We start from the raw sequence: 12819 nt of genomic DNA, 5'->3' as shown, positions 1-12819 counted from the left end.
ATTTAGTCTTGTTGGCCAACTATGCGTGGTCCTCAAGAAGACAACCACAGAGAAGTTGAGAACCACTTCCACTCAGATATTTAGGGAAGAGGAGACATGCATCCATTAAAAAAACTTATGAATGACTAATTTTGTTAAACTCTAAGGATCCATTGTCTGTCCATTTTGTAAACTGAAAAAGAAAATTTGTGAATGTTCCCTTAGTACAGGAGTCCCCAATTTATGGCTCGGGAGCCACATGTGACTTGCAGGCCCATGATGTGTGGCTTTCTGCAAACTTGCTGTATTAGCACCGTTACACTAAACGACATACCAACGATCACGACCAGCGATATGACCTGGCCGTGATCGTTGGTAAGTCATTGTGTGGTCGCTGGGGAGCTGTCACATAGACAGCTCTCTCCAGCGACCAACGATCAGGGGAAAGACGTCACCGCTGTGCTCTGCTTTACGGCCGGCGCTGACACAGTGAGTGCGGGAAGCTGACGGCGGGGGATGTGACAGACATCGGAACGTGAGTATGTACTGTGTTTTTTTTTTTTTTACTTTTACAATGGTAACCAGGGTAAATATCGGGTTACTAAGCACGGCCCTGCGCTTAGTAACCCGATATTTACCCTGGTTACCAGTGAACACATCGCTGGATCGGCGTCACACATGCCGATTCAGCGATGACAGCGGGTGATCAGCGACCAAAAAAAGGTCCTGATCATTCCCAGCGACCAACGATCTCCCAGCAGGGGCCTGATTGTTGGTCGCTGTCACGCATAACGATTTTGTTAACGATATCGTTGCAACGTCACAAAAAGCAACGATATCGTTAACAAAATCGTTGTGTGAAGGTACCTAAAGTCTAGCAGACAGCTACGAAGAGCAGCTCTCCAGGTGGTGACTAGTGTGAGTAGCCCCAGACAAAAGAGCAGATCTGGATGCCCATATGCTGAACTTGGGCTATGGTCAAATGTCCAGTAAGTGATCTGTAAGAACGGATCCAGCAGCAATCCTTTGGCAAAATAGTGATCTGGGGATAGGATCGTCCGACAAGTTAGGTTGCTTGAAGCTGGATGTGATAATGTGGTGGGAGAGTTTGATGCAACAATACCAAATTGGAGTAAGGTAGGGATTCCTGGATGTAAGTAAACTGCCGCAGTGTGATTTATGTGGGAACGTTTTGGCTATCATTATACCGCTAATGAAGGCTTTAGATGTCGCTACCTTTAGGGGGGCCAAAGCAGAATATCCCTATTCTGGGGTGGTTGGAAGTCTGGGTGAGGCTCGCAAGCCTCTCTAAGCTGAATGTGAATCTCCAGGTAAGAAAAGTTGGATTCAATGCCTTACTATGCCAAGCTGGAAAATCCCTCAATTCTCATATAACCACTACAAATTTGTATATCTGGAGTTACGAAAGAATCATCAATTTCATTTCCAAGTTTTTGTGGAAAACAAGACTTAATGGAAGAATAGGTGATCCAAGAAAATGTTACCTTAATGGACCATTTGATCGAGAGGCTGGGTTAATGTATAGAATATTGCGTTAGATATTTAAAGTACCATTGACTGATTTTATTACTTTTTGTATTTATTTCAGTTATTGCATGTGTGAGTATCCAAGATATCTTGACCTAATGAAACAAGTCTTTCCAAATAGTGTGATCAATATAGAAATGCATACTATCGACTATTGTCATTGGTTGTATATTTCTCAATGCGGAAGACCCACAGCCTCTACCACACATAAATTGTGGTGCTGTTCGTTTTTGTTTTTTTTCTTTTACAGCAAAATTAGTATTTGTATTCATGAACTTATAAATGTGTTTCCTGTTTATAGTAGGTCTGATTAATACTCCATTTTAATTTGGGCTTAAAAATACAGCAACAAAAAAAGTACCAATAGCAAGAATTCAAAAATATGGTAATTAACACATTTTAATAGGGCCAGACATACCGCTTTATAAAAATTGGCTCCATATTGAGACAGAATACACATGGGCAATTACGTGAGACCTAAACATTCAGTAGAGTCTCTTTTATATGGGCTCTCTCATGCTCCTAAATCACACGAGTGCTGACAGATTTTTTTTTTATGGGTTAGCACTCGGACCAATGTTAATCAATGGGGCAGTGTTGATGCACAATTTTTTTTTTTACTGACCACCTGTCAGTGGAAAAAAATCTCGCAGCATACTGCAACTCTGAAATCGGACTTACCCATTCAAGCCTATTGGTGCGTGGGAAATATCAGACGTCACTTGGTTGATTTATGAAGGTAGTTTGATTTCCACGCATTGGCACAATGGAGAAGAGAGGGAATTTTTTTCTCTATCTTCTCGTCATCCAAGAAAATCGGATTAAACTATGCTGATACTCGGATCAAACTCTGATCATAGTTTGATCAGAGTGTCATTTGCATAATTGGCCCAATTCTCTCAGGTGAGAGAATCTACGACCCTCTGACCCTAGCCTATAATATCATTCTGCTAATGAGTTACAAGCTTAGGGGTCTTCACTCTTCACACCTGCCACTTAGTTTTTGAAGGAAATGTCAGGAGTAGATTGTGAATGGAGAGAAAGTAGATGGGGCTTGTTTTGTCCCGTATGACTCCACCATTAGCAAGAACAGTTGTTGGTATGACACAGAATGCGGATCCAGCTTAGTAATGTCTTGCAACACCTGACTCAACTTGTAACGCTCATTTACTTAATTAATTGGCACAACACTTGGCCCTGTTCTGTTTTACTTTCTAAAAAGGAGTTTTCTGTAAACAAACCATTGACTGATTGCAGCAGATCCAATTAAACTGAGTCAACAGTCGGAAAATTGGTTTAGAGAATCCAGAGGTGCCGGAAAATGTGGAGTCAGCATGACGCTGTGAAAAAAAATAATTTGTTTTTATAGAGAATAGTGTATTGAATGCTGAAGATGTCAGAAAAAATACTGGCCCTACATGGTGTCTTACTGTACCAGTGCTGGGGTCCTGGGTTCAGATTTCCCCAAGGACAACATCTGCAAGTTTGTATGTTCTCCCCAAGTTTGATTGCTTTTTCTCCAGGTTTTCCAGTTTCCTTCCAAAAGTTTGGACACACCTTCTCATTTAAAGAGTATATAATTCCACATGTGTTCATTCATAGTTTTGATGCCTTCAGTTTGAATGTACAATTTTCATAGTCATGAAAATACAGAAAAATCTTTAAATGAGAAAGTGTATCCAAACTTTTGGTCTGTACTGTATATGCCAGTAATAAAACCGGGATCCACTGAAGCCTTTATCTTGGTTACCACCTGGAAAAGGAACAATTACATTACTTAACGGGAATCTGAATTGATACGTTCCTTTAGTGTAAACTTTAAAGGGTTATACTGGTTAGAAGAAGTTATCGACGTCTGCTCCATTCTAGGGATAAAAGAGCCTTGTATCTGCAATCAGTGGTGGCCACAGTGGATGGACACCAACAGATCTAGAAGTTGTCCAGCCAGAATAACCCTTGAAAGGTTTTGCCACACTTAATTATATTGGGCAGCACGGTGGCTCAGTGGTTAGCACTGCAGCCTTGCAGCGCTGGGGTCCTGGGTTCTAATCCCACCCAGGACAACATCTGCAAAGAGTTTGTATGTTCTCCCTGTGTTTGCGTGGGTTTTCTCCAGGTACTCCGGTTTCCTCCCACATTCCAAAGACATACTGATAGGGAATTTAGATTGTGAGCCCCAACGGGAACAGCGATAATAATGTGTGCAAACTGTAAAGCGCTGCGGAATATGTTAGCGCTATATAAAAATAAAGATATATATATATTATTGTACCTTGATGTTTTCACATTAATTGTTTTACCTGTAGAAACCACATTGCCAAAATTGGTACTATATTTAATGGTAGACCTATTGATTTAAAATGGAGCAAAATAAATTGTGTGCCCTATTAGGAAGGTAATAGAAAGGGGACAGGACCTTTCTCTTGGCCAGAACGAAGAGTGGTTAAGATTCTCTTCTTCTGGAGAACTTGTCCTGTTATACAATACGTGGACAATCTATTGATTTGATGGGCACTGACTGAGTAATACTTTTTTTCCTCCGGTGGTGCTGCAGCAAAATTCAGTTTTTTCTGCAGGTTTTTGTACAGTTGATCGCTGGAGATCAAAACTGCTCATCTTATTTATGAAGGTCCCGATGAATAATTAGGGACTATCCAACGCATATAACCCCTTAGCTGATCATAGAAGTCCTTAAGATGTGTATTGCTTATATAAGGATTCAAGGATTTAATCAGCTAGCGTATTTTTAATATACGATGTGAGAAATGTTACTCTTTTATTTTACTATCAGGTGTGTGATATGTAATTATTGGCATTTTTAGAAATGTTATAATGTAGCATTGTCTGCATGTAGCTTTTTTCTTACTAGTGTTAGAAAATTTCTCATGTCTTCTCTGGTCTATTTATTTCTAGTGGTGTTATCAAGGTGAATGTGTAACATTTGGAACCTGGCCTAAAAGTTTAGATGGTGACTGGGGTCCATGGTCATTGTGGGGAGAGTGCACCAGAACCTGTGGTGGAGGGGTCTCGTCATCTATAAGACATTGTGACAGTCCAGCGTAAGTAACTAAAGTAAGCCTGAGCCAACCTAAAGAAACATTTGTATCCTTTTGTATGTTTTATTTTTGTATGTTATAATTTTACTGTTTACATTACAAGTATTTGGAGGGTTTCTCGCTCCGTAGGGTATGTGCAGATGTTCAGTATTCAGCGCTTTGTATGCAGCACATGTCCGCTGCGTCCTAAGAGCTGCCGGCTATTGAACGCAGGTGATTCCACATGTGTTCACTGAACCGTGCGGAATCACTGCTCCCAATACATTGTACGGGGGAAATTTATCTTGCGGAGGCTCACATCTCGTAAATAGACATGCTGCGGTCTGGAAAGGCGCCTGTCCGTCTCCACGGGTGTCTCTGGATGCATAGTGGACGTGGGATTTCTTGAAATCCCGTCCACTATGCTGTAACATCAGGACGCTGCTGAATGGACGCTGCGGAAGTACACAGCGCCCAACCTGCAGCGTTTACTGACCGTGTGCACATAACCTTAGAAGGATAGGTGCACTTGAAGGAACTGTGTTACAATCAGATTCTTGGGAAAAAAATAATCTTTGCCACTGAAAAATAACGTTTCATCACAATTGAAGTGAAAAAAAATGAATTCAAAGCCGACATATGAAGAAACGGACATATAATACTAATGTTTCAGCATACAAGCCGTTTTCAAGGAAATCTGCATGTATAGGATAAAAATAAATATATTTATATTAAACTATGTGTAGTCACATTCACAATGTCAAAAGGAATTAAATCATACCATAGAATTTATCAGAAATCATATAGAGCACAGGCTTTGATTCAATTGACCTAGAAGAAAAAGAAACGGGGGGGAAAAGAGGGGCACATACAGTATGTTTCTACATAATTTTGTTCTTTATTGTGCTCATAAGCTTGTCTCTTGGTCTTACAACCTATTCAGTTGACATTATTATCATGACCTAACATACCACTGTGACTGGAGGTCTTGTATAAATTATACCATTTTGGAATTACAGCAAGCAATATATATATATATATATTATGGAGGACTTGTCAAAAAGTATTGGATAAGCATTGTTAAACACTGATTATGGTTTGGGTTATTGGGTGGTAAATACAGATGTATATTTAGACAAAGATAACACAAGTAAAGACGAGATACGGTTTATAAATGAAGGCCTTTATCCCTGTGTGAAAAAGTTATTGCTCCTAAACCTGGTTGGGCCGCCCTTGGGAGCAGCAACTGTAATCAAGCGTTTGCGATAACTGGCAGTGAGTCTTTTACAACTTTCTGGAGGAATTTGGGCCCACTCATCTTTGTTTCGCTGGAGTCCCAAAGCTTTAAATATCGTAGTTACTTACCGATAACGGTATTTCTCTGAACCCATGACGGCACTAACGAGAGAGAGGGATCCGCCCTCAGGGACAGGAAACCCACAGGTTAAAAAGGCGGGACCTCTTCTCCACCTCAGTTGGTTTACAGAGCCTTGCAGGGAATTTCTGCTGTAACTTAATTGGTTATTTTTACACAACAAAATATAACTGTATAACTTATATAAGCTCCTCTATATATATATATATATATATATATATATATATATATATATATATATATATATATATATATATACACACACATTTTTTTTTTTTTATGCACACCTCGTGACTTAATTTATAAGTAGTGTGGACACCCATACGTGAAGGGAGGGAATATACAGGTGCCGTCATGGGTTCAGAGAAATACCGTTATCGGTAAGTAACTACGATATTCTCTTACCCCATGACGGCACTAACGAGAGAATTTCAAAGAATGAAAAATTTTAGGGTGGGACTACTGCCTCAAGAACTCTCCTACCAAAAGTTAAGTCTGAGGGAGAAGATAGATTAAGCTGATAGTGCTTGAAGAATGTAGAGGGGGAAGACCAAGTGGCTGCTCTACATATTTGATCTATTGATGCTCCACCACGTTCAGCCCAAGAGGTTGCCACCGACCTGGTTGAATGAGCCTTAATTGTGTCCGGAGCTTGTTCTCCGGAAGAGGTATATGACATCTTGATGGCATCTCTTACCCACCTCGCCAACGTGGCTTTCGATGCCTTGTGACCCTTATTTGGTCCCTGAAAGCAGACAAACAGAGCCCTCCCTTTCCTACACTCCCTTGTGGCTGATAGTGTGTTAGACATCTCTTTACATCTAGAGTGTGTAGAGCCTCCTCTTTTTTGTTTTTTGGATTGGGGCAAAAAGATGGTAACGCTATCTCTTGAGATCTGTGGAATTTTGACGCCACTTTGGGAAGGTAAGAAAGGTCAGTTTTGAGGATTACTCTGTCATCTAATATTTGGGTTAGAGGTGGGTAGGCTGATAAGGCCTGCAGATCACTAATCCTGCGAGCTGAGGTTAGGGCCACCAATAAACAGGTTTTCCAAGATATTATTTTTAGTGAAGCCTGAGATAAAGGTTCGAACGGCGCATTAGTTAGTGCTGAAAGGACTAGGTTCAGGTCCCAGGGAGGAGCGGTGAGATGTATAACTGGTCTGGACCTAGTAGATGCTCTAACAAATCTTTTTACCCAGTGATTCCCCGCCAAATCCTGGTTGTAAAGGGCACCCAATGCTGCAATCTGAACCTTCAGAGTATTTGTTGCTAGGCCTTTCTCTAAACCTTTTTGAAGAAATTCTAAGATTTCCTGAATTGGCATCTGATTTGATAGGATAACTCCTGACGTGGAGAGGAACTTTTTCCAGACTTTGCCGTAGGCTCTGGTAGTTATAGGTTTTCTACTGGCCAGCAGGGTAGAAATTAGATTTGAAGAAAACCCCCTTTTTGTTAATAGTTCCCTTTCAAAAGCCAGGCCGTCATGTGCAAACTTTTTATTTGAGGGTGATTCACTGGCCCTTGATGCAGAAGGTCTGGGATATCTGGGAGTACCCATGGATCCGCTATGGACATTAGGCGTAGCCATGGGAACCATACTCTTTTCGGCCAGAACGGAGCTATCAGTATCACTTTGGCTCTGTCTTCCCTGATTTTCTTCAAGACTAAGGGAATTAGAGCTATCGGAGGAAATACATAAGCTAGATGGAATTTCCATGGAATTAACAACGCGTCTATAGCCACTGGACTCCCCCGAGGATCTATCGAGCAGAAGGCCTCCGTTTTCCAATTTTGATTGTTTGCAAATAGATCTATATCCGGGGCCCCCCAAAGATCCACTATGCGTTTGAATATACTTGTATTTAACTCCCATTCCCCCTGTTTTAATTGGGTTCTGCTTAGAAAATCTGCAGTTTGATTTTCTGACCCTTTTATGTGAAGGGCTGTCAGGGAGGACAAGTTGGCTTCTGCTTGTGACATGATGAAATTTGTCACTTTCATTAGGGATTGAGACCTCGTCCCTCCCTGATGGTTTAAATATGCTACTACCACCCTGTTGTCCGTCAGTACTCTCACGTGGTGGGAACGGAGGGAAGTTAAAAAATGATTGATGGCGTACTGAACTGCTAAAAGCTCCTTCATGTTTGAAGTAAGGTCTTTTTCTTCTACTGACCAAGGACCTTGGGCAATTTGCCTGTTTAGGTGGGCCCCCCACCCCCAAGGGCTTGCGTCTGTGGTCAGGATTATCGAGACCGGCCATACCCATGGAACCCCCCTCCTGAGATTGGACGGGTCTGTCCACCAAGCTAAGGAAGTTTTTGTCCGAGAGGATATTTTTAATTGCTTTTCTAAATTTCCTCCTGCGTGGGATACCGCCTCTAGTATTTCCCACTGGAGATCTCTCGAGTGGCTCTGAGCCCACTGTACCGCTGGGATACAGGATGTCATTGACCCCAGTATGGACATGGCTCTCCTTAGAGAGATCAGAGGAGAGATACTCAACTGATTCACTAGATGTATCATGTTGGATACTTTTTCTTCCGGCAGACGACACTCTTGCTTTGTTGAGTCTATTAATATCCCCAAGTACAACTGTACTTGAGATGGGATAAGCCTGGATTTTTCCAGGTTCAAAAACCATCCTAGATTCGATAGGGCTACCATCACTCTGTTTAGTTGCTGGCTGCAATGTAGAGAGGAACTGCCCATCACTAGGAGGTCGTCCAGATAAGGCACAATCAATATGTTTTGTTCCCTTATATGGGCCATTACTTCCGCCATTAATTTTGTGAATACTCTCGGGGCAATGGCTAGACCAAACGGAAGAGCCTTGTATTGGTAATGTTTCAGTTCCCCTTGTATCATTACTGCAACCCTGAGATATTTCCGGAAATCCGGATGGATTGGCACATGATGGTATGCGTCCTTTAAGTCTATTACAGTCATGAAACAAGACGGGATAAGGGATCTGACACATGATTTTATTGTCTCCATTTTGAATTTTTCTATTACCAGGTATCTGTTTAGTTGTTTTAAATTTATAATTACTCTGAAAGTTCCGTCCGGTTTTGTTCGAAGAAAGAGCGGAGAATAAAACCCCCTCATCTCTTCCTGTTGTGGAACTTCCTGTAAGACTTTCTTCTCCAGAAGACTGAGAACTTCTCTCTGGATGCTCAGCTGCTCGATCTCTGACTTTCTTCGTGGTGTGACCACAAACTGATTGTGTGGCATTGTGTGAAAGCTTAGTTTTAGGCCCGTCTTTATGATGTTTAGAGTCCAGGCACTTCCAGAAATTTTTTCCCAGGTTGGAAGAAAGTGGGTCAGTCTCCCTCCTACCTGGGGCACACCCTCATTGTGGCTGTTTTTTATTATCCGGCTTGTTGAACATGAAACCTCCTCTTTTGAATTTTCTGTCTTCCCACCCCTCCTTTTGATTTTTTGGGGGGCGTCTTTGTGTGAACCTCCTTCCTCGAAAGGGCCGCCTATAAGATTGATTTAGGAATCCCGGAAAGGCTTTCTTTTTATCAACCGCTTTTTCGAGGACATCGTCTAGGGTGGGACCGAACAAATATTCACCTTCACACGGAATGGAACACAACTTAGCTTTAGTTTGCAGGTCCCCCGGCCAGCACTTTAGCCATAATGCTCTCCTAGCCGCATTTGAGAAGGAAGCCGATCTTGCCGTCAGTCTAACTGAGTCTATTGAGGCATCTGCTAAATATGCAGCGGCCCCTCTCATCGCTGACACGGAGTCTAGTATAGACTCTCTCGGGGATTTATTTTTTAATTGAGTCTCTAAATGATCCAGCCAGACCATTAGTGCTCTAGCTGTACACGTAGCAGCTATACCGGGTTTTAGCCCCCCGCTGGCGGCCTCCCAGGACCCTTTTAGGAAGACATCGGCCTTTTTATCCATAGGATCCTTGAGGGTCCCCATATCTTCAAAAGGCAGAGCGAACTTTTTAGAGGCTTTTGCGATGGCGACGTCTAATTTTGGCGCTTTTCCCCATGAGGCGCAGGCTGGGTCATCAAATGGGTATTTCCTTTTGGGTGTTAACAGTACTTTTTTGTCTGGTCTTTTCCACTCCTTTTTTATAAGGGCTTGAATTTTTTCATTTAATGGGAACACTCTGTACTTCTTTTGTTCCAGGCCACTAAACATAAGATCTTGTACAGATTTTTTGGAACGAGTATCTGCCAGACCCATTGTCGCCCTAACCATTTTCACCAACGCATCCGTTTCATCTATTGGGAAACAGTTGCGACCGCTTTCTGAAGATGCGGAGGAGGATGATGAAGCTGTAGAGCTATCAGAATCCCCACTCGTACTATCTCCCTCGCTGGAGCTGTAATCTGGAGATTTTTCTTTATGTTTTCTTTTACGGTTTTTTACGCTTTTTAATGCGTCTGCTACTTGGGTTTTAATTAAATCTTTTAATTCAGATGTGAAACTTGGTGCCTCCTCATCAATGGTGTTCTTAATACATGACGCACAGAGTTTTTTAACCCACGAATCTGGCAAATCTGCTGAACAAAGTGGGCACACTTTATGTTTACTTTTCCCTTGGCATTTCTTTCCCTAGGAAACAATAAACCCCTATTAGAATATACACTTTCACGGAGGTCACTTACCCTCCTAATGTGAGGAAGATACCGGTTGTGGCTTTGAGGATGCCTCCTCCACTTGAACCACCGTCTCCCTCCTGGATCCACCAGAGCCTCTGCTGCGCTGGGATCCTGAGCTGCTGCGCTGCGTAGGTTTCCGTGACGAATGGCGCTCCTTCGGATTCTTTGTCACAGGGGCCTGTGAAATTTCTTCCACCGACTGCTCTATTCCACTCATGGTGGTAATTACTGAGCAGCGGTATGCCCCTTTTTTTCCGGTTTTTATGCTGACAGAGCGGCGCCAGGTAACTTCCGGTTTACCCAGAGGTACCTTGCGCCGACCCCGGAAGTGACCCCCGCGCCTGCGCAGTAAGTTGCCGGACCTCGCGCGCGCGCTCACTACTTGCCGGCTCACAGGAGGGACGGAGCTTCTGCAGCCGCCGCTGCAATCTGCGTCCTGCCGCTTGTCGGTGACCGGCGTCACCACCCCCTGTGCGCCTCATGGACCGGCGGAGGAAACCTCCAGGTAGCCGCCGCTACCTATTACCGACCACTCCATTGAAAAGAGAAGAGGCAGGCTCGGTAACCTCTTCACTGCCTCCCCTCCGCGCATATCCACGAGGCCCGCCGACCCCGGAACGCGCCTTCAGGGAGGAATCCACCTGAGACCGTGGCAGGGCCCCCCGCTGCCTGAACTCGGCCCGATGGTCCCTGGACTCCTGGATGGTGAGTTGTGGGATCCCCGTCGGGGACAGGAAACCGAACTGACGTGGAGGAGAGGTCCCGCCTTTTTAACCTGTGGGTTTCCTGTCCCTGAGGGCGGATCCCTCTCTCTCGTTAGTGCCGTCATGGGGTAAGAGAAAATGGCTTTATAACCTTTTCCAGACTGATAGATCTCAGTATCTTTGTTTCTCATTTGTTCAGAATTTCTTTGGATGGCGGCATGATGTCTAGCTTTTGAGGATCTTTTGGTCTATTTCAGTTTGTCAGGCAGGTCTTATCTAAGTGATTTCTTGATTGAGAACAGGTGTGGCGATAATCAGGCCTGGGTGTGTCTAGGGAATTTGAACTCCGCTTTCCAGAGATTTGATACACCACAGTTAGTTTGTTTTAAGCGGGAGCAATCACTTTTTCACACAGGACCCTGTAGGTTTGGATTTCTTTTTCCCTTAATAATAAAGACCTTCATTTAAAAACTGCATTTTGTGTTTACTTGTGTATCTTTGTTTAATATGTACATTTTGTTTTGATTATCTCAATGGGGCAAACAGTTTATCATACAACTGTATTTATAACCTTTTTTTTGTCTGTGCGATTATTAATCAATTAGATAGACTTTGCATAACTTTTCTTGGCTTCATACTTTTTTTAATTTCTTTTTTATAGTTTTAGCTTTTTGAAGATAGTAGTAGCCGTTGCATATATTTTAGATGAGGAACAGAGGAATTGCACCTTGTATCATTCCAAGAACAGATGCTCCAGATATATTAATTGTAGAGAAAAAAAATGGTGTTCATTGGGTCACGGATGGCATATTCATTTGTTACAAAATCTGTTTTCCCCATGCTGTGGTTACATTAAATTCTCTTTATTTTTTTTAGTGAGATTTTGGTTTATTCGTTCTTACATTCTGTAATGTAACATTATAATATTGTGTTCCCCCCAGAATGATTAAAGTAATTAAAGAAGGGTCTCCTAACACACTTGATGTGATATGCCAGGCTAGATGTTATTTCGTTAGAATTCTATTACCCTAGATATCACCACGATGCGATGAGATCACCGTCACGACTATACATGTTTTGTCTACAGCTGTGTCTTCTATCCTGATACTATTTCCCCTTTTATTTCTGGCAGGGCTCAAAAGGTAATGAAAAAAAAGTATAAGGAAAGGTCAAATTGTGATTTTCACAATTTTTAGAAATTAGTTTTCATAGACTTAAAATAAAATCCATGTTGTTTTGTATGACAGTCGGCACAATGAACATATGTGACTTGCATAAGTAAAGCACAGTGCCTTTTTACAGGCCATCAGGAGGAGGAAAATATTGCCTGGGAGAACGGAAGCGCTACCGCTCTTGTAACACCGATGTAAGTAAACCTCACTCTTCCTCCCTATGTTGGATTGTCAGTTTTGGGTTGATTGTTAGTTATCAGTTTTCTGCAGCATTAATATCTACCGTATATACACCTAACCCTACACCTGAACAAGATTGTAGCTTGTGATGATTTGAAGGTTATCAAACACTGAAGCCAACACATGTCTACAGATTGA

At 42.4% G+C, this 12819-nt stretch overlaps 1 protein-coding gene across 1 annotated transcript in view; it reads left to right on the top strand.

The window, feature by feature from the left end:
* Nucleotides 1-12819, top strand: part of ADAMTS6 (ADAM metallopeptidase with thrombospondin type 1 motif 6) — a 400079-nt gene that overhangs the window by 281371 nt on the left and 105889 nt on the right. The window contains exons 13-14 of the mRNA XM_069749400.1: nt 4441-4586; nt 12572-12635. Of these exons, the coding sequence (XP_069605501.1) occupies nt 4441-4586; nt 12572-12635 (210 nt within the window). The remainder of the gene's footprint in view (nt 1-4440; nt 4587-12571; nt 12636-12819) is intronic.

The sequence above is a fragment of the Ranitomeya imitator genome, chromosome 1 (assembly GCF_032444005.1).
Source record: "Ranitomeya imitator isolate aRanImi1 chromosome 1, aRanImi1.pri, whole genome shotgun sequence".
Taxonomy (NCBI): domain Eukaryota; kingdom Metazoa; phylum Chordata; class Amphibia; order Anura; family Dendrobatidae; genus Ranitomeya; species Ranitomeya imitator.
Note: the sequence above shows the minus strand (reverse complement) of the source record. Positions and strands in the feature narration are given on the sequence as shown.